General features: G+C 44.6%; 1 protein-coding gene across 1 annotated transcript in view; it reads left to right on the top strand.

Moving 5' to 3' along the window:
* Positions 1-43: 43 nt before the first annotated feature.
* The window catches only part of Wdr93 (WD repeat domain 93), a 42,498-nt gene continuing 15,091 nt past the window's right edge, over positions 44-27,450 (top strand). Inside the window, exons 1-10 of the mRNA XM_021168081.1 lie at positions 44-107; positions 5,488-5,825; positions 6,362-6,554; positions 8,656-8,720; positions 12,925-13,003; positions 15,471-15,586; positions 18,540-18,578; positions 23,275-23,310; positions 25,243-25,327; positions 26,159-26,330. Of these exons, the coding sequence (XP_021023740.1) occupies positions 5,526-5,825; positions 6,362-6,554; positions 8,656-8,720; positions 12,925-13,003; positions 15,471-15,586; positions 18,540-18,578; positions 23,275-23,310; positions 25,243-25,327; positions 26,159-26,330 (1,085 nt within the window). The 5' untranslated portion in view covers positions 44-107; positions 5,488-5,525. The remainder of the gene's footprint in view (positions 108-5,487; positions 5,826-6,361; positions 6,555-8,655; positions 8,721-12,924; positions 13,004-15,470; positions 15,587-18,539; positions 18,579-23,274; positions 23,311-25,242; positions 25,328-26,158; positions 26,331-27,450) is intronic.

The following is a 27,450-nucleotide window of genomic DNA, read 5'->3' on the forward strand; positions in this document are numbered from 1 at the left end:
TTCCGGTTGGTACCGGAAGTGGTAGTTACTAAGGCGACGCCAAGCCACAAGACTTGTGAGCAGAGCTGTTTCACAAGGTCGTGGTCTTCACCCGTCTCGGTTTCCAGGTAGAGGCACTGAGTAGGTCATCCCCCTGCCTCAGGCGTCCAGGTGTCCCCAGGTACCCATGAACCCCATCAGGAATGCTCAATGGTCTTCTCAGGCTGCAGGCCGCATCCTTTCCCAGTGTCAGGCCTTATGATGCAGGCAAAAGAGCTAAGTCAGTCAGTTCCTGGGGTGTGTTTCTAGCAGGAGAGTGGGAGTAAAGTGGGAGAATTTTCTATTAGGATTATTGAAAAACCAAATGATTCCTGAGGAAATCCTACAAGCTCTACACGAGCAAAGCACAGGCAAGGGAGATCAGTGACATTGCACCGCTAATCGTTGGTTCTGTGGCGTTTGAAGATGGAGCCCCACTTAGTAATTTTCTTCTTTTCACCGCTTCTCCCTCCTTCCTCCCTCATTACCTCTCCCCTGTCTTTCTGTTTACCCCTTTATGATATTATTCCAGCAATGACTCTGATGGCTTAGGTGAGAATATCCTGCTGAAACACAGCCTCAGTCGCGTCACCCTACCTTCTTAGGGATGCCCCAGAGGGGCTTTTCTAAGGATGGGGTAACATGTGAGTTCCCAGGCTTCTCTGAAAGCCTGTGGGCCAGGACCCCTCAGTGATGCCTCTCTAGCCAGCTGAGCTACGCTCACTGATCCCTGCAGGGACCTGGGCCACATTAACTGTACAATAATGCACAATACATGGTCCTCCCTCAGCTGGCAGGCTTTCCTAATGCTCTAACGTGTTACTGCGGACAGCAAGGCTCCCTATTGTGGGCTAGTAAAAAAAAAATTAGAAATAGTTGCAGATTGAAACTGGAGAGCAATTTTACTGCCAGCTTGAAAGAAAAAAAGCCAACAGGGCAAAGTGTGAATCTCAGTAGCTTCCAGGAATAGAGAGATGAAGAAGAGGAGGAAAAGAGAAAGCCGTGCTTTTTACAATGGAGGTTCCCAAGCGGCAGCTTGGTGAAAGGGTGGGAGCGGCGTGGGGACAGCATGTGAGAAAACCCAGAGTCCCTGGTGGAAGCTCTGCAAGCCGCTCCTTAAAAGGAAATTTATAAGCTTGCTCAGTGTGACTGTGAAATCGGGTCGCCTACTTTTCTCTATTCCCTGCATCGGGCCTGCCCCTAACACTTGCAGGCCCAAAGTAAAGTACACACCAGACCTATAGACTCTATGTTTAGCTATTTGAAAATTGTATAACAAGTAACAAACTGTGAAATATGTTCTAGTTCCTTGAATGACACACATTCTCACAGTAACAGAAAGCCGGGCTGACTTTTAGAATTCTAAGGCTCCTTGAAACACCCACAAACACAGCTGGACTATGTAGTAGTACAGAGAAAAATGACTCCCAGACCTTCCCCACTTCTCTTCTGATTTCTTGCTCCCCCTACATTGATGTAAGGGGGGAATGTGTGGATACTGCAAGCCACAAAATCTGTCGAATATCTCTGTAGACAGCTATGCTGTAGGCAACAGTTAGGTCTATCTGTGCTCATGTTAGCATCTGGTTCCCCTCTAGGAGAAACTAGGGAAGGCTTGTGCAGATCCTGGTATCATCTAGGCAGTGGTTTCCATAGACTTGACTAGAAGAGGGAAATAAGGTTTTAAATAAGGATATCCTCTTGGCTCCATGACTGTGTAATTCTCCTTTCCAAAGGAAAGAGCCATGGAGAGAATGGGACATCCTCTCTAAGAGCCCAGTGGCTCAGCCTCGTTTTCCCACCCTGCACCCCCTCTCCTCCTACCACCTCTCCACTCCTACTTCTATATCATTTGGGGTGGAGGGTTGCTTTGTGACATACTGGGTTTGACCAGAGCTACTTCTGAGAGCATGGCTGTGTAGCAGTAAGCATTTGTTGAGTACTGGCTAAGTACAAATCGCTCTGCTTGGCCCGCTGTGCAGGAGGAACCACAATAAATGAATGAGTACAGTTGATCTGTCCGATGACAGAGATGAACATGGGTGCTTTTCTTTCTACTGACGTGCAAGACTTGCATCATTTGTTTTCAGTGCATTCCTGCATTTTGAACAATATCATAAAAATGTAATCATATCGTGTGGGTTTCTTTTTTTTTCTGATTTCTTTCACCTAATGTACTTGAGCTTCATTCATGTTGTACATATCAGTACTTGGTAATTTTTTTTTAAGATTTATTTATTATATATACAGCATTCTGCTGCCATGTCCCAGAAGAGGGCGCCAGATCTCATTATAGATGATTGTAAGCCACCATGTGATTGCTGGGAATTGAACTCAGGACTTGTGGAAGAGCAGTCAGTCCTCTCAACCTCTGGGCCATTTCTCCAGCCCAAGAACTTGGAGTAATTTTTATAGTTATCCATTGACCCACTGAGGTGCACTTGAGTGGTCTCTGGTTTGGGGCAATTACAATGGCTGTATCTAAGTACAGAATTTCACATGAGACTCACGGGCTGACTCACAACCCCCTCATGCAGTCCTTCCCTTACCTATAACCCTGGTAGCTACTGAGCTAGTCTCCTTACTTTTTTGGTATTTTTGCAAATACTCCATCAGTGGACTCCCTCTGTATTTAAGTGTGGAGACTGGTTTCTTTTACTCAGAATAAGATGTGGATACTAGTTTATGTCGTATGTGACAACAGTACCATCCCATACTGTTAGCAAATGGTGCTTCACTCTGTGTACCCATTTATCCACTGGAGAACATTCCATCTATTGCTCACATCTGGAGGTTGTAAATAGAGTTATAAATATTTATGTGCAGGTTTTTGTGTAAGTTTAGGTTTTTATACTTCTAGACTGTTGATATGGTATGTGTCTATGCAACTGTATAAGGCACTGTCAGATCATTTTCCTGGGTTGCATACTATTTTCTATTCTCACCAGCAGCCCTACCCCTACCCCTGGCCATCAACCTGGATGTTAAAGAACATGGCGACTTTTGACCATGACTGACAGCATGCTGCTACAGGGGACAGTGGTGTTTGCAAAGTGATGCTGGATTGGATTTGTTTGGTTTTGTTCTGTGTTTCTGTAAGTGATCTGAGTTGACGTTAAGTTACACAAAAGCAGTTTGGTCTTCTGTATTCTAACACATCATTCCAAGAGTGATACTGTACGACACTCTTTCATGGCTTATTTTCCCCACTGCCAAGACTTCCGAGATTGTCTAGTCTGGCTAGTTAACGGAACTACATTAGTCCTTGTTTTAGGTGGGCTTAGCTCACGGTCCTCACTAGTGCCCTCCAGTCCAGTGCTCCTTGTCCCAACACCAACTGCCCTCATCTCTCATGTGCCAGAAACATCACATATGTACTTCATATATGTGTATATATACACACACACATATATATTTTGGGAGAATGTCTGACATACACACTATTTTTTAAACATTATTATAGATAAGTACACTTTTGCTGTCTTCAGACAGACCAGAAGAGGGTATTAGATCTCATTATGGGTGGTCCTGAGCCACCATGTGGTTGCTGGGATTTGAACTCAGGACCTTGGGAGAGCAGTCGGTCCTCTTAACCGCTAAGCCATCTCTCCAGCCCACATATGTACTTCTTTTCCCTACATATGTAGGGATGACAGCTAGGTACTTATAGGTCTTGCATAGACCACAGCCATGTTATCATATAAGACCATACTGCCCTGAGTTCAGCATATTAAAAAGCCTCCTAATTTCCTCATTAAATGTTTTTTCTTTTTTTTTTTTTTTTGGTTTTTCGAGACAGGGTTTCTATGTATAGCCCTGGCTGTCCTGGAACTCACTCTGTAGACCAGGCTGGCCTCGAACTCAGAAATCTGCCTGCCTCTGCCTCCCAAGTGCTAGGATTAAAGGCGTGCGCCACCACACCCGGCTTTTGTTTTTAAAACTATAACGGTGGCTGGTGAGATGGCTCAGTGGGTAAAGGCACTTGCCATCATGCCCATGACCTGAGTTAAGTCTCTAGGAATTACATGGTAGAGGCGAGAACTAACTCCCAAAGCGTGTCCTCTGAACCCCACACATGCACTATGGCACACACAAATAAATAGAATAATGTAATTAAAATAATAACATTTGAAATCTCATTTTGTGTAATTTTAAAAATCCATGCTAGCTCCAGCGAGGCTCTAGAATCAGTAGTCTCCTGTTCCTCCTTGCCCGATGCCAAAAATGGCCGTTTGGCCCTGGTTCCCTCCTCTGGCTTGCTAAGCAGCCCAAACCCATCCTTCTAGAGAACGCCTGGTGCTACCACTCTCGTTCCAGCTTGACTGCCCCAGCTACAACAACCACCAATGACTGCTCTGTGGTTTTGCCCTCTCTCTTGCCCACATAAATTATTGCAATGGAAAATACCAGACAGCCTTAATATTTAATACCATCCAGATTTGTATTGGTAAATCTCTAACCCAAATAAGTCCATGCAAAGAACACACAACTCAGCTATTTATAAGCTGCACGCCTAGATTGGGCAGATTTACCACTGCACTACTCTATTCCCCAGCTATGTGATCCCTTGCTACTTGTGGCTCCTCCAGGGCATGTGGTTCTGCTCCATCTTCCACCACCTCTTCCTCCATCCTCCTCTCTTTCTGTCCCTCCGTCTCTTCTTCCTCTAAAACTTCCAGCCCCACCTTTCCCTTCCTCTTCCCAGTCACAGGCTCTAGCCTTTATTTGATCAGTTAAAGTGGGGAGAAGGTTCACACGGAGTCACCTGAGTAAGTGATCCACTCCTCTCCTGTCAGTCAGGCTTAGCATCAAAATACAAGCAGCACCAAGGGAACCCACAGCTTCCCTTTCACCCAGATTGTACCTTTGAAGCTTTCGAGACGCAGGTTATTTGTCCCCTTCCTAAGGGCTTGTGCTTTATAAAGATATGTAGAGGACAGCTGCTAAGGCATAAACACTTTGGAACTATCTAATTGTTCTGATGTTGCAGGCCTTGTAGTTAGTGCTCCTTCCATGTCCCAGACATTTCTGTAGACTCTCGTAGAGGACACCAATGAGACTGACAAAGGAACAGGTTGTCCCACAAAAATTGGACATGCTGAGTTGCATCTGATTGGGCTTGAGAGAAGAGAAACCTGGAGATTCAGTGGCTTGAACAGAGCCATTTGCCAAGGCAGAGAACCAGGGAAAGAGATGAGCTGTAAGTGGATTCCATTTGGAACAGAAGACAGTTACTTGTCTATCAGGAGGTAAGAAAGAGAGCAAATGTCAATTCTCCATCACCAATCGCGTCTTCTCAAGTTAGCCTGGGAGATGCCTGTCCTTCTGGTCCCCTTATGAATATGAAGACCATCCCAGGACCATCAAGCTATGTAAGGAAGTCCAGCCTGAGGCAGAAGGTCCCCACAGGATACTCTAGCTTCTTGTTTACCTTTTCCTCAAAGTTTCTTTGCTCACTTTGCTTCTCAGCTTTGAGTTCCCAGAAGATCTCGGTGCCACCTGCTGCGATGTCATCTTTTAAAGGAAATCAGGCTCAGAAACACAGGTTGTCTGTGTATCCCAAGGGACCACTGGAGATTCCATCTCCAACTGAGGCAGACTGGCCTAAGGATGACGAAAAGGATTTTGTCTTCAAGGACTTGGATCAAGAGCTGGATTCCCTTCCTCAGCCCTATCGAATGATAAACAAACTGGTGAACCATCTGTTTAACCGGTCATGGGAAATTATTGAAGAAAGAGACTCCTTAAGGGAAGTTGAGAAGAACTGGATCGTGCCCGCCATCTACCATCCAGTTGCAGAAATCCGGGTATGAACAGAGTGCCTGTTTGTTTGTTTGTTTTGTTTTGTTTCACTTACATGTTAATGAAAATGCCTGATTCAGGAAAGAAACTCCTCTCCATCAGAAATAATTTTTGAAGGACAGTAGGCATGCTGCGGTTGCCTGCGGGAAATAGAGTGTTATGGTTAGTTGAAGATTACACAAAGGACCTTTGTCATGTTACCGACACTGAAAAGCTTCATTAATGTATTAGGCCACCTCCTTATGTGGCAATGAGAACTGCCAGTGATCCAGCTGTTGTTCTTCCCCAGGACACTAGGTCAGATAAAGCACAGGATGTGCGTTTGTGCTCATGTTCAGAATATATACCTAGTCTTACTTCTGTTTCTCTGACTACTTCCACCCAGGGTGAAGTGCTTAGGTTGAGCATTTTTGACAGACGCATGCTTGGCACTGATAGGTCTCAGAAGATCCTGACTCCTCTCTGAAAAACCAGCTCAGGTTGATTGATGGCATTGACAGATGAAAATAATTTTTGTCTTTTTATGTTCATGTTTTCCCAGCTCGACAAAATGCCTGGTGGTATGGCTGTTTCACATGACTATCTGTTTATTGGAGGCCCTAAAGGATTCTCAATCTATAATCTGCACAATTGCAAAAGAATATATGTTTTGGAGAAGTTTAAGTCTGATGTTATTTCCATCTGGGCCACAGATTTGGGAAATGACGTACTTATTGTTCCTATAGACGAAATGGGTATTTGTTCTTCTTTGATTTTAATTAATCTGTAGGAGCCTAGACTGGCATTCGGTTTAGTCTCTTTTGCATGAAGTCAGGCATGGTAGGTTCGCTGCTCATATAGTCATAAATATGATCTACACGTGTGCAAGCAGGATGTGCCAGGCCTAGTCTAACACTTGGCATGTGCTAATCCAGTTGGCTCTTCACCTGTCCAAGGGAAGCACTGCTGATTCTCGTCCTGTTTGGAAGAGACATCTTGAGGTATAGAGGATAAATAATTTCCCTGAGGTAAATAGTGGCACAAGATCATCTCAAACCAGGCAGGATGGCTCATACACCCTTCCAGCCCTCCGAGCCCTGCCGCAACTGCTGACGTCACCACCTGCCTGAGCATATTGAAATACCTCCACGCATGTTGAAAAGTCAAAACCAGAGGAGGGTAAGGGGGAGAGAAGGAAGATGGGGTACTGCTCTTTTCATTAAGAGAGAAAACGTGAAGGTCTGAGCCAGGACAGGGTAAAATAAAAAGAAGCGTGTACTGTTGTGGCACAAGATAGGAATTTAGCTGAAGTGAGGCGAAAGATACAAGGGAATTTTTGGTTCTGTTTATGCACCTTCTCTCTTAAGTGTTCAAAACAAAAGGCTTTTAAGAGAGCTGGCAGGATTGCCTAGTGGGCAGAGAGGCTTGCTACCATGCTTTAGTTCCACCCCCAGGACTCGCTTGGTGGAGGCAGGGAAGCAACTCCTGCAGATTGTCTGCTGGCTGCCACACGCATGTGTGGCACACTCGCCCCCTCTAAAGATAAACAAGATGTAAGAAAACATTTCAATTTTATTTGATGTAAAAGGGAATACAATAGATACAGCAAGTAGCAGCTCACATGTGACCAGCACTTGCAAGGCAGAAGCAAGAAGATCATAACTTCAAGGTCATCTTCAGCTATGTAGGGATTTTGAGGCCATCTCGAATTGGTGAGAGCCTGTCTCATTTACTCCTACATAGGAGACTGAAGGATAGCTCGTATTTGTGATGAGGGAAGCACGCTGGGCAGTGTGGGCATTGCTGATTGCTATCCGTGTTACACACCTGCATGGATGGCCATGCTGTCCCTCGATAACAGTGACAAGGAAGGTGCTCAGGGCATGCGAGGTGAAGAAGTTCATTTGAGCACCCACAGATCTGAGGTATCTGGAGGATGTCTATGTAGGACGTGATGGGACGTTGGGCTAAAGATCAAGCCATATTCATTATGTAAGTAGTTTCATGTCTGTGTCACCTTCTTTGGGTGAATTTGAATGTAGACTACCTTGGTGTCCCTTGTACAGTCAATATCATGGAATAACTAGCCCATGAATCTTTATCTTTTTTTTAAAAGATTTATTTTATTTATATGAGTACACTGTATTTGTCTTCAGATGAACCAGAAGAGGGCATCAGATCCCATTACAGATGGTTGTGAGCCACCATGTGGTTGCTGGGAATTGAACTCAGGACTTTTGGAAGAGCAGTCAGTGCTCTTAACCACTGGGCCATCTCGCCAGCCCCATGAATCTTTATTAAGAATGATTAGAATTATACCCACAGTAAGCCAAATGTCTTTGTGTGATCTATCTATATCATGGGCACAAAGGCCGGTTATGAGTAACTGGAAGGCTCCTCAAGAAATGTAAGAAGTCACAGCAGGTGACAGTCACATCCTGAATTCAACAGAATTAACCGCATGAGGAGCCTAGTGGGGTTGACACACAGAAAGGTAAGGGAGGAGCCTTTCTCTCAAAGGAGCCGTGAGCCCAACATATCCACATCAAACAGCTGTGCATGTGAAAAAGTGTAGGATGATGGGCAGAGCTGGGGGCTGGGAGCGCAGGACGGACCACTTAGATGCTGTGCTTATAGGAGACTTCCAGGAGAGCAACACTAGCTAAGTATGAGGGGACTGGGAAGAGGAACAGACTAAATATTTCAAAGTAAGGTAGAGGAAGGCTGGGAGACCAAGGGCAGCATAGGCCACATGGGGCTGCAGAGCACAGGCAGGATGGGAAGTTTAGAGTCAGATGCTGCGCCCCAGCCCTTCCTGGCTCTGCAGTCTCACAGTCTCTTATTTTTCTGTTTCAGGTATTGTGAGATTGTTTTACTTGTGTAAGGACAGTCTTTATCACATCAAGGCCATCAATGAAGTGGTGAGTTCCTATCTTTTCCCGTTAGCTGGAGAATATCAAGAAGGTACAAAGCGCCGGGCAGTGGTGGCACACGCCTTTAATCCCAGCACTTGGGAGGCAGAGGCAGGCAGATTTCTGAGTTAGAGGCCAGCCTGGTCTACAGAGTGAGTTTCGGGACAGCCAGGGCTACACAGAGAAACCCTGTCTCAAAAAACAAAACAAAACAAAACAAAAAATACTTTCAGTGGAGCAGGGCATCATGGTCTGTACTGTAACCCCAGCACTGCAGAGGCAGAGGCAGGAGCAGCTCTGTTAGTACAAGCCAGAATGTAATAACAAAATTTCCCGTTTCTCCAACAAATAAGTGCTAGGCAGGGGAATAAGTGGGGAGCTAGTATAAAAGTATAAGAGACTTAGCCAGGCATAGTGTGTACCCTTTAATTCTAGGACTTGGGAGGCAAAGGCAAGTGGATCTCTGTGAGTTTGGGGCCAGCGTGGTTTCAATAGTGAGTTCCAAGAAGGCCAGACTATGAAGAGACACCCTGTCTGAACTAGTTAATTAATTTAATATTTAATAAATAAGTGGATGCTGTGTATGTGAGTTTATGTATGTATGTGCATATGTCTCTGTGTTCGAGTGTATGTATGTGTGTGTGTACATGTATGTGCAGATGGGTGTGCATCTGTGTGGAGGCCAGAGGACGACTTTTGGTGTCTTCCTCAATCACTCCCCACCTTGTGTGTTGGTACAGGATCACTCTGCACGGGGCTCGCTGATTTGACTAGACGGCTGGGGAAGCCAGCTCAGGGTCTTCCTTTCCCCACCTCCCCGGCACTAGGATTGTAGGCACATGCTGCTGTACTCAGCTTACTACCACCATCACCATAACTATTACCACCACCACCACCACCACCACCATCATCACCACCACCACCACCACCACCATCATCATCATCATCACCATCATCATCACCACCACCACCACCATAATCATCATCACCACCACCATCACCATCATCATCACCAACATCACCACCATCACCACCACCACCATAATCATCATCATCACCACCATCACCACCACCACCATAATCATCATCATCATCATCACCACCATCACCACCACCACCATAATCATCATCATCACCACCATCACCACCACCACCATCATCATCATCATCACCACCATCACCACCACCACCATCATCATCATCACCACCACCATCACCACCACCACCATCACCACCATCATCATCATCACCACCATCACCACCACCACCATCATCATCATNACCATCATCATCATCACCACCACCATCACCACCACCACCATCACCACCATCATCATCATCACCACCATCACCACCACCACCATCATCATCATCATCACCACCATCACCACCACCATCATCATCACCACCATCACCACCATCATCATCACCACCACCATCATCACCATCACCACCATCACCACCATCACCACCATTACCACCATCACCTTGTGGTGTTGTCATCATCACTTGTCATCATCATCATCATTAAATTTATGCTCTCACAATTTATCCAACTTTTTAAATAAATGCTAGGGATCCAAGCTCAGGTCCTTAGGCTTGCATGGCAAGCACTTTGCCAACTAAGCCATCTTTCCAGACCCTTAGACTTGGGGCTTTTTGTTTGTTTGTTTTTGATTTTTGAGATAGGGTATGGTGGTTTACTCAAAAGTGTATATGGCCCTCACAGACTTGTATGTGAATGCTTGGCCCATAGTGGCATAATTAGGAGATGTGGCCTTATTGGAGTAGGTGTGGCCCTTTTGTAGGAAGTGTGTCACTGTGGGGTGAGTTTTGAGGTCTCCTATGTTCAAGCTACACAGTTTCCTTCTGATGCCTGTGGATCAAGATGTATAACTCCTGGCTTCTCCAACACCATGCCTGCCTGCATGCTGCCATGTTTCCTGCTATTATGGTGTTGGACTGATCCTCTGAACCTGTAAGCCAGCCCCAGTAAACGTTGTCCTTTCTAAGGGTTGCCTACCCTAAGACACAGGGTCTCTCTTTGCTGCCCTGCCTGGTTTGGAACTCACTATGTAAATCTGGCCAGCCTTGGACTTGTAGAGATCCACCTGCCTCTGCCTTCAAAGTGCTGGGATTAAAGGTGTGTACCACCATGTCTGATGGGCTTTGTTTTGATTGTAATCGGAACCAATTGTGGCAGACATTAATATCCTCTAGGAGGCAATTGAGGAAACTGAGAAGCAGACAAGTTATTAGCTACTGTTTAGGAATTAATAACTTGGACTTAACTAAATATTAGCAATGTATTGGGTTGAAAAGGAAATAAACACAACTAAAATTGTGATGCCACAATGCAACAGCATGATGACACAGGGAGCTTGATGTCACACAGGAGCTGGGATGTCACAGTGATGTCACTGGGCAGCATCAGTGGCACAGTGGAGGATTGTTGATTCACATGCAGTATTGTTACAGTGCAGCCTAGTGATATCAGAATGCATCATTGTGATCTTATAGCACGGTAACAGTGATGTCCCATGATGCATTGTGATGGCATAAAGAAGCAGTGGATGGCACTGGCACAATTGCAAATTGTCCAGTAAAACATTGTGACAGCACAGTTAAGTAGTGTGATGTCATTTTGAGGCAATATTTGTCACATTGGAGTTTATAATGTCATAATATAGCATTGTGGTAACAAAATTGAACATTGTAATGGCACAATGCAGGATTATGATGCTGAAATGCAAAACTGTGATGGCACAGTGGACCATTGCCATAGCCCACAGCAGTGTTGCTGTCATATGGTGAGGCATTATGATGCCACAATCCAGCATTCTGAGGACACAGTGTAGCACTGCAATGTCACAATGAAACATTCTGATGACACAGTAGAACGCTGTCTTGTCACAGTACAGCATTGTGGTGGCTCAGTGCAGTATTATGATGGCACAGTGCTTTGTGACATCACGAGCAACATCAAGATTTTTTTTTTGTTTTTGGTTTTGGTTTTTTGAGGCAGGGTTTCTCTGTATAGGCCTGGCTGTCTTGGAACTCACTTTGTAAACCAGGCTGGCCTTGAACTCAGAAATCTGCCTGCCTCTGCCTCCCAATTGCTGGGATTAAAGGCGTGCATCACCACGCCTGGCTAAGATTTTTTTTTAGAATGGAGAATTGTGATATCACAGTGCAGCACTGTGATACCACAACTGAGCATCTCAATGTCACAGTGGAGCTATGCTGTAGCACAATGAAGCCTTGTACTGGCACAGTGGAGCATTGTGATGGCCACATCGGGGACTCATTATGCTTCTTTGTTTTTTTGTGTTTGAAAATCTCTGTAGTAAGTTGATAGCTATTAAGATATATAAATAAAAATTGTTTGCTCTTTAAATAAGTTAGGGACTATCTTAGCTAGGGTTTTACTGATGTGAACAGACACCATGATCAAGGCAACTCTTATAAGGACAGTATTTAGTTGGGGCTGGCTTAGAGGTTCAGAGGGTGAGTCCAGTATCATCAAGGCGGGAACATGACAGCATCCAGGCAGGCATGGTGCAGGAGGAGCTGAGAATTCTACATCTTCATCTGAAGGCTGCTAAAAGAATACTGGCTTTCAGGAAGTTAGGATGAGGGTCTTAAAGCTCACACCCACAGCAACACACCTACTCCAACAGGGCCACACCTTCTAATGGTGCCACTCCTTGGGCTGAGCATGTACAAACCATCAGAGGGACTCAGCAATATGACTAGTCTACCACTGTGTTTTGTTAGTGGTTCTCAAGCTCCTTCAAGGTGTAGCATACCCATCCCGCAGCCTTTCTCAGCTGGCCCTTATTGGAAAAGCTTTTATTCCAGGGTTCTGCCCCAGCCTCTGCTATAGTCCAGGAAAGCACCTGTTCTTGCTGTCATGTAGAACTTACTTTGATTCAGCTGAATAATTGAGTACAGCCTCGACTTTAGGCTTTGCAAACCAGATCTGATGGCATTCCATGACCTTCGAGGAACTAAGTCTAAAGCAAGCTCCATAACTTGTCCAACTCCTGTACAAAGTTGGAGATATGAACTGATGGGAGACATGTTGCCATCACAAGCTTCTGGAAGACCTGTGTGTCTTCCTGTGGCTCCTGGTGTGAGCCATGGGAGCCCTGCCGGATGCTCCTTCCCGTTAGCAGACAGCACTCACTCTGTTGGCATCTCTTCTTTCCAGGATGATAGCAGCAAGCAGAGCACCTGTGTGAAGATGGAAATCTCTCAGAACGGGGACTATGCAGCTTTCCTCTTCCAAGGCAAGGTCACCCCAAAGTTGTGACGGATGTGCAGATTTGTGTCTCTTTCAGACTTTCACCCTAGACCTTTTATTTGGAAATAACTTTAGATTTAGACACGGGTGGTGTTACACACCTGTGATCCTAGCTCCAGAGAGGCTCAGGCAGAAGGGTCCCGAGTGTAAAGATACAGTGAGACCCTGTCTCAAAAACCAAGAACCAACAAAAGAAATAACTTTCTATTTAAAGAATAGCAAGGGCTGGAAAGATGGCTCATGAGTTAAGAGCACTGACTGCCCTTTCCCAGTTAAGAACACTGACTGCCCTTTCCCGAGGGCCAGGTTTTGAGCCCAGCACCCACATGACAGCTCACAACTGTCTGTAACTGTAGTTCCAGAGGATCTAACAACCTCTCCTGGGCACTGTATGCAGGTGGTATACAGAGAGGCAAATGCCCATACACAGAAAATAAGTAACATCTTTTAGAATAACAACAACAACAACAACAACAACAGACAAACAAACAGAAGAGAGGCAAAAACAGGAATAGTGACACTGCTCCTGCTGGCCAGATTTCCCAGCACTTCTTTTCCTTGCTATTTTTTGCCCTCCTTTTTAGGCCAGGACACAGTACCACACTGAGTCACACATCACTCTAATTACTCCTGTGACAATTTCCTGGTCATAAGTTTTCATTACCTTGACTTTTTTTCCCCAGGAGAACCAACCAGATAGCCTGTGGAATGTCCTCACTTCAGTTTGTTTGCTTTCTTTCTCATGGTTCACCCAAGGCTGAGGATTTAGGGGGAAGCTAGCACAGGACCAGGCACTGTCTCAAGAACTGTAGGGTCCCAGATTGACTCATTTTTGCTGGCTTTAGCTTAGATCACAGCTTCCTCCAGGCTGGCTCCAAAATCCTGTGCTCAAGCAATCCTCCTACCTCAGCCTCCAGAGTAGTTGTCACTCCAGGTCTACATTACCATGCCTAACTTGGTTTTTCCCTTTTAATCCTTTGTAAGGAGCAAGCCACCAAGTCCAGACAACAAGGGAGGCAATTTAGGTGTCTCCCAGAAGTAGGAGAATCAAAGACTATTTATACATGTGTTAAAACTACTACTGTAGTTAGATGTTTGGGGGGTGGGGAGCTACTTTGAGAAGATACAGTAACTTAGTTCTCCTTAAAGTTTTGGGTTTTTTGTTTTGTTTTGTTTTGTTTGTTTGTTTTGGTTTTGGTTTTTCGAGACAGGGTTTCTCTGTATAGCCCTGGCTGTCCTGGAACTCACTTTGTAGACCAGGCTGGCCTCGAACTCAGAAATCCTCTTGCCTCTGCCTCCCAAGTGCTGGGATTAAAGGTGTGCCCCACCATTGCCCGGCTCCTCCTTAAAGTTTTATGTGCCAGTCTTAGCACCTGTTTCCTCATCTGGCCAGCTGCAGTTACGCCTATGTCAACAGAGCACACTTTATTCAAATGTTTGATAGTTTGATTTTTCAGCTTTTACACATTTAGCCATATAAATATTTTATATAAGCCTGGATCTATACTTCTTACCCCAGAGGATCCCCAAATGCTAAGTGTTTGCAGAAGATAGAGATTTTGTAGTGCTTTTTGTATCACAGGACATGTTAGGGGCTGGAGAGATGGCTCAGCAGTTAAAAGCACTCTTCCAGAGGATCCAGGTGTGAATCCCAGCATCAGTATGGAAGGAACAACCGTACGTACCTCTAGTTCCGAGGGGTCTAACACCCTCTTTTGGCCCCTGCAGGCACTAAGGACATATATAATGTACAAACATATGTGTAGGCAAAATGCACATGTATTCATGGCCTCTGCTGTCATATCAAAGAACCACAGAGTGGATAGCTTAAAATGATGGCTTTTACTCCCTTGTGGTTGTGGAACAAGATGTGTGAAATTAAGGTACCCAGATGGTTATGTGTGTAATGGGACACTGAGGCAGGATCCTGTTCCATGAGAGAGCAACCTTTCCCAGATGGGTCTATATTCAGAACAGGAGCTCAGCCTGATCTTGTGATGAGAGGAGGTTCTGTAGCCTCCCCATAAATCATATGTTGGTCAGAGAATTCTTTGGGGTCTGTCCCATTCCAACTCTCCCTTTGCCCTAAGCCTCTCTTACTATGCTTATGTGTGCCAGCTTCCTCCCCTAAGTGGCAATGTCAACTCTAGGGCAGAATGTCAGTAGAACTATTTGCAACACCGAAAACATGGGACTTGGCAAAGATGGCAGTTTGATTAAAAACCGAGTTGTGCCAGTGATGTCGAAGCCCCTGCCTGCATTAGATAGCAGTGGCTTGAGAGCTCAACTCTCCATGCAAGCATCGCTCAGTTTACACAAGCCCCTTCCACAGGCACTGACTGCAGAGGGTCTGGGACTTCAGGCCAGCACTTCTGAGGAGACAGATAGTCTCCAGCTGAAACTTGCCACACCACTCCATTGCCCAACGCTTGTTTGCTGGTTTCCCAATGCAGGAGCCGGGGATGTCTGGCTGGAAGTGTATAAGTTGCCCAAGGAGATTTGGCTAAAGGAAATGGAACACCCCCAGTCGACTCTAAATCAAAAGAAAAAAGCCAAACAGCTGCAACTGGTAGGAACAGCCTTTTTAATCAATATATTTCTCTCTACACTTAGCCGAAATCTAGCCTAAATTCTCCATGGAACCATCAAGGCCACTGGAGGTTTGACAAATGGCAACAGGAACAGTGGACAGCTTCCAGAACTGGTTTACGTTAGATGAAATATTAGTAAGGAGAGATGTCTTGAGTAATAGAGGTTCCGTGTCTCTCTTGACTTGGACTTCTGTTCCTGAGACTGCACCCAGACCTTTCTTGTGGGAGGGGAGTGTCTTTTATCCTGTGTCCTGTCACACAGATACCTTTTCCTACTCCTGGTTGGAAGCAATCCTTGAATGTTTCAGGTTCTATTATGTTTACCAGAGTGTGGCCTTTGTTTTTCTTTTTTTAAGATTTTTTTGTTTGTTTGTTTGTTTATGAATGTACTGTAGCTGTCTTCAGACACACCAGAAGATGGCATTGGATCCCATTACAGATGTCTGTAAGCCACCATGTGGTTGCTGGGAATTGAACTCAGAACCTCTGGAAGAGCACTAGTGCTCTTAACCACTGAGCCATCTCTCCAGCCCCTTTTGTTTTTCTTAGTAGGTAGCAACTTAACTATTTCAGTTGGCTTGAGATATAATTTCTCAGTAAAGATTAAAGCTTATTTTACTTAAGAATATAATATAAATATGCATGTGTTAGTTTTCTTTTTAGAAATCAACTTTTTTGAGGGGTGGGGTTCAAGCAGGGTTTTTTTTGTGTAGCCCTGGCTGTCCTGAAACTCACTCTGTAGACCAGGCTGGCCTCAAACTCAGAAATCCACTTGCCTCTGCCTCTCAAGTGCTGGGATTAAAGGTGTGTGCCACCACTGCCCAGGGAAATCAACTATTATTAATTGAGCACTCCATTTAAAACCTACTGAGCTAAGCTGGGTAGTGGTGGCACACACTCAGGCAGAGGCAGGAGCCCAGTGAGATTAAGGCCAGTCTGGACTGCAAAGTAAACTGCTGGGCAGCCAGGGCTACACAGAGTAACCTTGTCTCAAGAAACCAAATAAAACAAGAAAAACAAAACACATCACATTGTGTTTAGTGTTTAGTGAATAAGGAAGTAACTCTATGGTGGAACATGAGCCGCCTGAGCTAGGCAGCACACACTAGCCTAGCCTAAGGTAGCACACACATTAGCCTAACCTGAGCTAGTACACACACTAGCCCAACCTGATCTAGGCAGCACACATTAGCCTAGTCTGAACTAGCACACACACAGACAAACACACCATGTCAAATCTGCCAAAAAGAAATTCATGGTCTTATTAATATGGGGAGCAAAGGCTGAGATGCTCCTATGCTGAGCCCACCATAGGGTCTACTCAGAAGGAGACTTCAGAGTGCAGAGCCTCCTCTTCTACACTGATAGAATTTGCCACCCACACATCCTTTCTGGCTCTTCTTGCTTAGGGCTCCACCCTGATATGTGTGAATGCTCTTTTGTACTAACTGAATGGCAGATTTCCAGATTAAGGTCACAATGTTAAGCTTTCTAGATTTTAGTCAGTCAGCCCCATGATGTCATAGTCAGTGCCCAAACAATACATTTTTGAAGGACTGATTGATTTATAATTGAAGTAGGAAGAGTACATTGGGTTGAAAGCATTCTTTTGATGTGTATGCGCTCATGCATGCACACACTTTTGTTGTTGTTGTTGTTTGCTTTTTAATTTTGAAGCAGAGTTGTGTAACATGGCCTACAAACTTGAATTTGAAGCCCTTCTTCCTCAAGTGCTGGGATGTGTTCTTTCTCTCTCTCTCTCTCTCTCTCTCTCTCTCTCTCTCTCTCTCTCTTTCTTTCTTTCTTTCTTTCTTTCTTTCTTTGTTTATGGGTTTTGAGACAGAGTTTCTCTGTGTAGCCCTGGCTGGCCTAGAACTTGCTCTCTAGAGTTCTTCTTGGCCATGAACTCAGATCTCTCTGCTTCTGCCTCTGCCTCCTGAGTGCTGAGATTAAAGTCATCTGCACCACTGTCCAGCTGTTCAGTTGTTTTTCAAACACTGAGGATCAGCCAGCATGTAACATGTAAGTTTTATTTAGAGTTACTTAAGTGTAAATTGTTAGCGTCATCACTGTGTTTTCCCGATCAGAAATATTCACTTTAGGAATGCAACACAGGCTGCCAGGCATAGTGGCTTACACTTTTAATTCCAGCATTTAGGAGGCAGAGGCAGGTAGATCTCTGTCAGTTCAGTGCCAGCCTGGTCTACATACTGAGTTCCAGGACAGCCAGAACTATATAGAGGAATCCTGTCCAGAAAATAAAACAAAACAAAAAACAAAACAAAACAAAAAACCCCACCACAACACAGTGTATCTATCTATATGCAGGCACATCACATGGTGCGCTATGCATATGTGCTAATTTCAAAGAAAAGGCAGACCCTGGAGATTGCTCAGTGGGTTAAGACACAGGCTGCCACATTGGACAACCTGAGTTTGGCCCCTGAGACCCACATGACAGGAGAGAACTGGCCCCCACAAGTTGTCCTCTATTTCAGCAAGCAAACCATGGTGCACACAAGGCTCCCTTTCACAAATAAATAAAAGTAAATTAATTATTATATTATTTAAATATTAAATTTTAATATATCAGAATAAAATATAACAAAAAAGAAAAGAACTACTCATTTCGGCTTTCTTCAGTGTTGATTTCTGTATGGTTCCTAACTGACCCATTCACCCTACACCATAATTAAATGGCTCATCTTTCTCCAGCTCCTTTAAGGTTTTGAAGAGTTGGCACCATGTCTTGAAACCCTGTAGGCTGAAGAATTGCCCAAATGCTGGTCCTTCATATCTACCCCATGAATTCAGTTCTTAAAAGAGGAAAATGGGTCAGGGAGAGTCAGAATTTCTCTGAAGATATCAGGGAATCAGGAACATGTATCAAACCTACTGTGAATTAATTTTTCTTTTCTTTTCCCTCCTCAGAGCACTCCTGACTCTGCTGTTACAGAAAGCATAGAAACGGTAAGAAACTTTAAAGACAGTCTCCAGAGAGACTTCAGTTACATTTAAAAGCTTCATGTTTGTAAGTGAAAAGTGTATTAGCTATCAAGTACCCTGGAAATGTCCTGCTGCCCACCCCGCCCCAGCCCTCACCCCCACACTCCCAGCTTCTCTGTGTCTTAATCTTGTATCTTACAGCCATTGGAGACAACCTCTAATCATGTGTCCTGAGGCAGATTTATCTCAAGTCAGGGAGCTTAAATTCCAGCCCCATCACTTACAAAGCCCCTCCCAAAGCCATGGCAGGGGCCCTAGTGATGTAGTTACAGCATCTTTTATTTTTGTAAAGTTTGCAAAAATTAGTATTGTTTAGTCACCATCTCTTAAGACTCTTTTTTCCTCTACTGTAATTTCCCTCATGTTGAGTAGTATTAGAACAACCTTGGCATTTTGTTCGTAACTTTATGGGTATTTGTTTTTTGAGGCAGGGTATCCATGTAGCCCACAGTGACCTAGAACTTGCCGTCTTCCACTGCTTTCTCTGTGCTAGGATTCCAGACACTCACTCCATGCCCTGATTTCCCTAAAGAGAACCTCACCCACTCTGTAGCAGTGCATCCCACCAAGACAGGTGAACTGTGCAGTTCATTTTCATCTTGGAGTGCTTGACAGGACAGGGCAGACCTCCTGGCCTGGGGGCCTGGGCACACCCTTTCCCGAAGGCTTGCCAGAGGAGCCACAAACATCCCAAATGGGGTCTCTTCCTAGAGAGCTTTTGTTTGAAGCTGCACAAGTAACCCTTGGCAGCACCACTCTGGGAAGTTAACTCACTCAGCCGACAGCATGGAGGCCTGTGCTTACACAGCACTAAAGGACCCTGATAGAGCTGTCTCTTGTGAGACTATGCCGGGGCCTAGCAAACACCGAAGTGGATGCTCACAGTCAGCTATTGAATGGATCACAGGGCCCCCAATGGAGGAGCTAGAGAAAGCACCCAAGGAACTAAAGGGAACTGCAACCCTATAGGTGAAATGACAATATGAACTAACCAGTACCCCGGAGCTCTTGACTCTAGCTGCATATGTATCAAAAGATGGCCTAGTCGGCCATCACTGGAAAGAGAGGCCCATTGGATTTGCAAACTTTATATGCCCCAGCACAGGGAAACGCCAGGGCCAAAAGGGGGGAGTGGGTGGGTAGGGGAGTGGGGGGGGTAGGTATGGGGGACTTTTGGTATAGCATTGGAAATGTAAATGAGCTAAATACCTAATAAAAAAATGGGAAAAAAAAAAAAAAANAAANATNCCAGGCACAACTAATCACAAAAAAAAAAAAAAGAGCTCCATCCAGGAAGAACAAGGGGTCAGGTTCAGTCTCGGATATGGAGCAAGTATGAGGCCAGCCTGAGCAACGTGAAATTCTGTCTCAAAGAAGAAGAAATGTTCTTCAAGACTTAAGTAATGGGGGAGTCTCCTCCAGATAGAAGCATTCAGGGCTGGGAAGTCAAAAAAGATGACAAGATGCCAGGCATGGTGACCCACAACCTTAATCCCAACACTCAGGAAGCAGAGGCAGGAGGGTTTCTGCAAGTTCTGGTCTACATAGTTCCAGGACTGCCTGGGCTATATAGCAAGATCCTCTCCAAAACAAACAAACAAAAAACAAAAAAAAGTATCCACCACATTGGTTCATACTTAATGTACTGATTTTTGTGTGTTGCTTAGGATGAAGGTACAGAATTTAAAGAGATACTCTAAGAAAAAAAAAAAAGGAGAGGGTCTGGAGAAATGGCTCAGTGAGTAAGAACATTTGCAGTTCCTGCAGAGCCTGAGTTTGATTCTTAGCGCCAACATCAGGAGATTCACAATTGCCTATAACTCCAGCTCCAGGGAATTTGATGCTCTCTTGGACTCTCCAGACACCTACACTTATGTGCATACCCCCACTCTCCCCAACACAAATGCACAATTTCAAAAGTTATTCTAATGAAAGAGAGAGATTCTTAGGGTCATGTGTGCAGGTGCAGAGCTGACACATCTGAATGAGAACCTGAGTTCCTCCTCTCCATCCCGCTTCTATGTGAGCCCCCTCTTCTCTCCTCTCCCATCCTATGAGCCCCCTCTTCTCTCCCCTTCAATCCTGTGAGCCCCTTCTCTCCCCTCCAATCCTGTGAGCCCCCTCTTCTCTCCCCTCCCATCCTGTGAGCCCCCTCTTCTCTCCCCTCAATCCTGTGAGCCCCTTCTCTCCCCTCCAATCCTGTGAGCCCTCTCTTCTCTTCCCTCCCATCCTGTGAGCCCTCTCTTCTCTCCCCTCCCATCCTGTGAGCCCCCTCTTCTCTCCCCTCCCATCCTGTGAGCCCCCTCTTCCCTCCCCTCCCATCCTGTGAGCCCCCTCTTCTCTCCCCTCCAACCTTAGCACTGTTCCTCTTTACTGAAGGTTACTGCCTGTTTTCATGCTGTGCTATTTAATAACTTTGTATCTTCTAAACAGATAACCACATCTCTAAATCCTTACAACCTTTTCTCTTTATTGTTCTTGGCCTGTTACATTTTCCAGGGTCTCTTCTTACTGAAGAGCAGCAGTAAATAGCCTTTATCAAATTGAGCCCGAGTCTCTCTAGCCTCAGCTTGCTAAGGGTTTTGTTTTATTTAAATCAAGGATGGGGGCTGATAAGATGACTCAGCAAGCCAACATGTAGATAGCACTCATATATCTAAAATAAGTAAATAAATAACTATTTTAAAAAGTAAACCAAGAATGGATAGTGACTTTTATCTACATTTTTCTCATTAAAAATGAACTCTGTATATTTAGGGCACACAACATAATGCTGTGGGATACATATAGATTTTTTAAGAGAGGTTTCCATGGTGAAGCCAATAACATACCTCTGCACACTCCTGTTTGTTGCTGCTTTGTGACAAGAGCAAGCAAACTCACTCATTCAGCACAGTCCCGTGAACAACTCTGTTCTGTGCCGGCTGCCTCAGGTGCACCCGTCTTTAGAGAGTCAGCCTGCATCTCTGTGTCCCTGGCCCCACTATCCTTCCTCTCCATCCCGGAGCCATGGCAACCACTGTTTGGTTTATAGCTCTGTATGTCTGATATTTTGTTGAGGTTCTCCATTCAGTGAGGCTGTAGTTTGTCCCCCAGGAGTCTACCATAACTAGAGGCTCGGTCTCTAGGGTGGTAGTGTTGAGAAGTTCTGTAGAACTTTAGAGCCAGGGTGGTACCTAGTGATCATTCTTGTGTTCTATCTCAAGTCCTCATAAGAGAGAGAAACCCAGCCCTTCTCTCTCGAGTAAGATATTACTTGGCTTGTGTCTGCATGTGCTCCTGTCATTGCTATGCATGCTGTGAGGTGACATAGCTGAGAGATTGCTTTCTTTTTCTTTTTCTTTTTGGTTTTTCGAGACAGGGTTTCTCTGTATAGCCCTGGCTGTCCTGGAACTCACTCTGTAGGCCAGGCTGGCCTCGAACTCAGAAATCCACCCGCCTCTGCCTCCTGAGTGCTGGGCTTAAAGGTGTGCGCCACCACACCCGGCTTGAGATTGGTTCTTGTATTCGTTTGTTCTTTACTGCTATGATAAATATCAAAGCAACTTGGGGAGGAAAGGGTTAATTTCTTCTCATGCTTCCATGTCACAGTCCATCATCAGGGGAAGCCAGGGTAGAAGCACAGGGCAGGGACCTGGCTGCAGTAATGGAGGCAGAGACTGGGGTGAGAAGCAGCTCACTCCCCACTGGCTGGCTAAGCTGCCTTTCTTATGCCACCCTGGACCACCTGCCCAGGGATGGATCGCCCAGGGGTGGCACCGCCCATGGTGGGCTCGACCCTCTCACGTCAATCATTAGTGAAGAAGATGCTCCACACACTTGCATCCAGACCCACCGGACAGAGGCATTTTCTCAACTGAGGATCTCTCTGCCAAGTTGACTTCTAGCTGTGTCAAATTGACAAAGCAAAGCAAAACCAAACCATCTAACCAGCACAGGCCTGTAACATAGCCAGTGTTGTGCTGCTGTGCTGTTTGGTAGTGTTCTGTGTGGGTGATAATCTGCACAGACAAAACAAACATAGACACGTTCACACACTCACACACACAATAATCCTAGTTTCACAGGTATTTTCAAATTTAAATATGAGCTGTGAGTCTGGCTTACTGTTCTTGTATAGCTCTGTCTGGATGGTTTTCTGGTCAGTCTGGTGTCAGGATGTGCTAGCCTTTCTTGTATACCTTTTTTCTCCTCTTAGGTGTGAGTAAGTCTTGAGGTCTCACCAGCAAACATTTTTATTATGTTTTTAACCTTTTTCACTATTCAATTCATTATTTTATTTAATGTTTTGGGCCTATTGTGGTGATAGTTCCTTTTATTTAGACATTCTACTTTATTAAAATATGGGTGTGAGGGCTGGAGAGATGGCTCAGTGCTTAAGAACACTGCCTCTTCTTCCAGAGGTCCTGAGTTTAATTCTCAGCAACAACATGGTGTTTCACAACCATCTGTAATGGGATATGATGCCCTCTTCTGGTAAGAACACGTACATGCAAACACAGCACACATACATAAAATAAATCTTAAAAAAAGAAAGATATGAGTGTGAATATTTCCTTTGTGGGTAGGTTTTTTTTTGTTTTTGTTTTTGTCTATTTCTCTTTCTTGATCATAACACTTATTTATTTATATATTTATATATTTATTTATTTAATTTTAGAGCTCGGGACCAAGTGTCAGCCCTAACTCAGTCCAGGTAAATACCTTATCTCTGAGCTGTCTCCCCAGCCCCTGTGGCACTCTGTTTTAAAAACGAGTCTTCACATATCTCGCCTGCTGGTTACAGTTTCTAACAGTTTATTTAATTATTTGCAATGCAACACCTTCCGACTTTATTGAGTCTTGTTTTATGCCTGAAATGTGATTTACATTGCTAAGTGCACTAGAAAAGATGGTAGGTTCTGCTTGTTTTGGCCAAATTATTAAGTCCTTTGCATCTTTACTGCCTTTCTCCCTATATCTATCCTGCATTTACTCACACTTAGGTAACTGTTACCTGGCTCGCCTGCTGTTTTGTTCTAGTACTAATATTATAAGGGAACCTTCTCTTATGTTGTTTCTGCCATTGCTAGGAAACTTTCTCATGCCCAAGTTGATTGCATACTCTGTTACGTTCTGTGCCCTTGGAAACCAATCACGATAGAAGTCAGTAGAACTGCTTTGTATAGTTACCCACAATATGCTTGGACCCACACCAACTGCCCAGCAACACTTTGTGCACCTGTGTGTGAGCTTCTGTGGTATTTTTTTCTATCAGCTGCCCCTGGGATGGACCCAACATAAGAGAGACACCTGCACCAATGTAAGACATTATTTGGAATAAGACTTCCATTTTGAGTAGTGGTCGAGTAAAGTTTAAGTTCCTAAGGCCTCCCTGGGAACTGCCATCCCACATGGCAAAGAGAGACATGTACCTGGGTAAATGATGTCCTAGTTGATGAGTTAAGACCTGAATGTTAGGCAAGTCCCATCCTGATAGACAAGGCACGAATATCAGACAAGGCAAGTCTGCTGCCACCCATGACGACAGGATAAGTGTACAACAAAGGCTTGTTCCTAAGGAAACCTCCTGTCCCTAAATCCTGATTGGTGGAATAACTTGGCACAGATGTTTTAAGCTTAAAATTCCTGTGGGATCTTAACTCAGTGCCACCACCAGCTCCTGAGTCTGGATTTGTGGCCCTGATCAATCAGTCTTGGGGTATGGCATTTAATAACTATCTCTACTTGTCTGAGCTGGTGTCTGAGTGGTTTGGGGGGTGACTCCCAGATGCCAACACTTGAACCTGCCATCCTTTGGAAGAGGAGTCTCTAAACTGTTTGTTCTCTCGCGTCTGTGAATTCTTGTTTGTGCGCTTTGAAACCCTGCTGGTAGATGCATACCAGTTTGGGAAGCTATGCTTTCTGATAAACTGACTTTTTAAAACACTACTCATATACTCTTTGGCCCCTGGTAGTAGTCGTCTTTGTTCTACTTGGAATCTAAGGCAGACATTCGTAATAGCCACCCAGCTTTCTTCTGGTTATTTTTAGTTAACATATACATTTTAATACTTGTATTCTCAACGTGTTTATTTATATTTAAACTGAGAATAAAGTAGAATCTCTCTCTCTCTCTCTCTCTCTCTCTCTCTCTCTCTCTCTCTCTCCTCTGCACTTGATACAGTATCTCTCTGTAGCTAAAGCTGTTTTAGACTTGCCCTATAGCCCATCATGGTCTCAAACTCACAATTCTGTTGCCTCAGTATTCCAAATGCTGGCTTAAACAGAGTTTCTTTTTGACAGCATATGGTTGACTTTTATCTTTTATTAGATGTGTCTTTCTCTTTTTTTTTTGTGCTTGTTGCGTTATGTATTTTCAGTAAATATTGGTGATAACACAGGGATATAGGAATAAATAAATTCTACCTTGCAATCAGAACTGATGTATCTGCCTTTAAGTATAATATTTAGGCCATTTACATTTAATGTTGCTATTGGCAAGTTTGGGTTTAAGTCTACCATCTTTCTATTCCATTTTTATTTCTCTCATTCATTTTTTTCCCTGCCATCTATAAGAATGGTTATTTTTAATGATTTCATACGATCTCTTTTGTTAGCTTATTGGTGTGTCTTTCCCTTATTTTAGGACTTAAATATTTCTTTTAAAAGTGACTTAAAGTTGAGTCTTCCAGTTTTTTTAATGAAGATTAAACCCCCTAAGCCCATAGCAGGTAAGCAGGAGGCAGCCCTTTTCCTTTGCTGTTGATCTCCCCATTGTTCCCTGTTAGCCTCACTCCACTGCAGTTTTCTACTTATTAGCAGTAATAGCTAATTAAATGCATAATTCCGAAGACAATTTTTTAAACTCAGAGGCTCTAGGACTGAAAAAAAAACAAAAGAAAATGCAAATATTATAAGGATCTAGTTAGCAGACTTAGAAGACTGAAGAGAGACGACATTTCTGATTGCTAGGCTGAATTAACTCATTCCCATACTTCTGTGTGAGCCATTTGTCACTTCTTTGCTTAGTGCCTGCAGCCAAGCCTGGAGATTAGAGAGATGAGTCTCCTTCATCCTAGAAGCTGAAGGTCTGCCAAGGGAGAGTAGATACAGTAGGAGAGTTTAAGTACAGGAATTGGACGTAAATTAGTTAGTTTGTTGCAAACTACAGTTATTAAGAAAAAGATGAATCTGCTGGGCTTAGTGGCACAGGCCTTTAATCTCAGTACTTAGGAGTCGAGGCAGGTGGATCTCTAGGAGTTCAAAGTCACCCTGTCTACAAAGTGAGTTCTAGGACAGCCAGAGCTACACAGAAGAACTCTGTCAAAAGAAAAAGAAAGGCAGGGGCAGGGGTACAGGGTGGGGTGTGGGGGAGAAAAGAAGAGATGAATATGTAATCCTAGCATTTGGGGAGGCAGAGGCAAAAGGATCATGAGTTCAAAGTCATCCTCTGTTACATCATGAGTTTGAGGACAACCTGAGCTATGTGAGACCCTGAAGGAGGCAGGGGAATGGACAAAGGAAATAAGGTTTCATTGAATTCTGGGGTCTCTTCAATCCAGGGACCACATTTAAAAGCCCCTTGGAAGTTTTTGCAAAGGTAGAGGACTACGTGGGGCTTGGCTCTGGGCAGAATCACTTTATCAAGGATGTGCAGTGGGAGCAACACATGGAGACCTTCTATGCCTCATACAAGAAGCACCTGGAAGGGGAATGGGAAGAGGAGCCACTCAGGTGAGTTTGAGGGAGGAGGCCCACTCAGGTGAGTGCTTCCTGGCACTTCCTGGACCCACCCAAGATTAGTTGCCTCTAAAAACTCTTTCTGACTTGGGAGAATTTCAACACTTTAAAAAAAGTTGTTTTTAATTTTACTTAGTTGTTTTTTTTTTTAATGTGTATGGGTATTTTGCACCGTGTGCGTGTAATGACCACAGAGGTCAGAGGAAGGCCTCGCTCAGACCCTTTGGAACTGAGTTTTAGACAGCTGTAGGCCATCCTGTGGGTGCTGGGACCTGAACTGCTCTAGAAGAGCAGCCAGTGTTGTTAACCACAGGACAGCTGCTCCAGCCCCAGCAGATTCCTGTAAAATGCTCTGTGGAGAGAGTTTAAATGTAGCTAGCAGGAAGGCTGGCAGCTACAGTTGGAACAGGGTAGTGGCCCAGCTCAGCTGAACACTGTCTAGTATGCCCACATCCCTGGGTTCAAAGCCCAGGACTGCAGACAGGGAAGAGAGGCAGGAGCACACCTGTGGAGAGGAGCAGTAGACTCATGTTCACGTCAGACTCATGTATGGCATCTGCTATAACAAAAGATAACAAAACAAAATAGGACACAAGCTACTACTGTTTCAGACATTTTCCTCCTTTTCCTTCTTGCTGTTTTGCAGTACTGGGATCTAACCCAGGGTCTGTGCATGCCAGACAGGCTGCTGAGCACCACCCCAACCCCTCTCGTCTTTCTAAATGTGATGTCATATAGATCTATATTTACTACAATAAGTTAGAAGTAACATGTGCTTACACATTGGTCAGCAGGTAGGTCCCATCAGCCCGAGTTCTGATGATAAGAACTGAGCCCAGTGTCTGAAGTAGCCATGGTATTAAGAACCAGCTTGCCTTGCAATTCTGGAACATTTTTGTTTTCACATGTAAAGTAAGAGCACCCATCCTGCCGTCAAGTGGACCTTAAATATCCTCCTAACAGGACAAGGAGTCTAAAGGCTCTGCCTTAAAACCCTAGCCTGAGCCGGGCGTGGTGGCCACGCCTTTAATCCCAGCACTCGGGAGGCAGAGGCAGGCGGATTTCTGAGTTCGAGGCCAGCCTGCTCTACAAAGTGAGTTCCAGGACATCCAGG

Source organism: Mus caroli, chromosome 7, assembly GCF_900094665.2.
Source record: "Mus caroli chromosome 7, CAROLI_EIJ_v1.1, whole genome shotgun sequence".
In the NCBI taxonomy this organism is placed as follows: domain Eukaryota; kingdom Metazoa; phylum Chordata; class Mammalia; order Rodentia; family Muridae; genus Mus; species Mus caroli.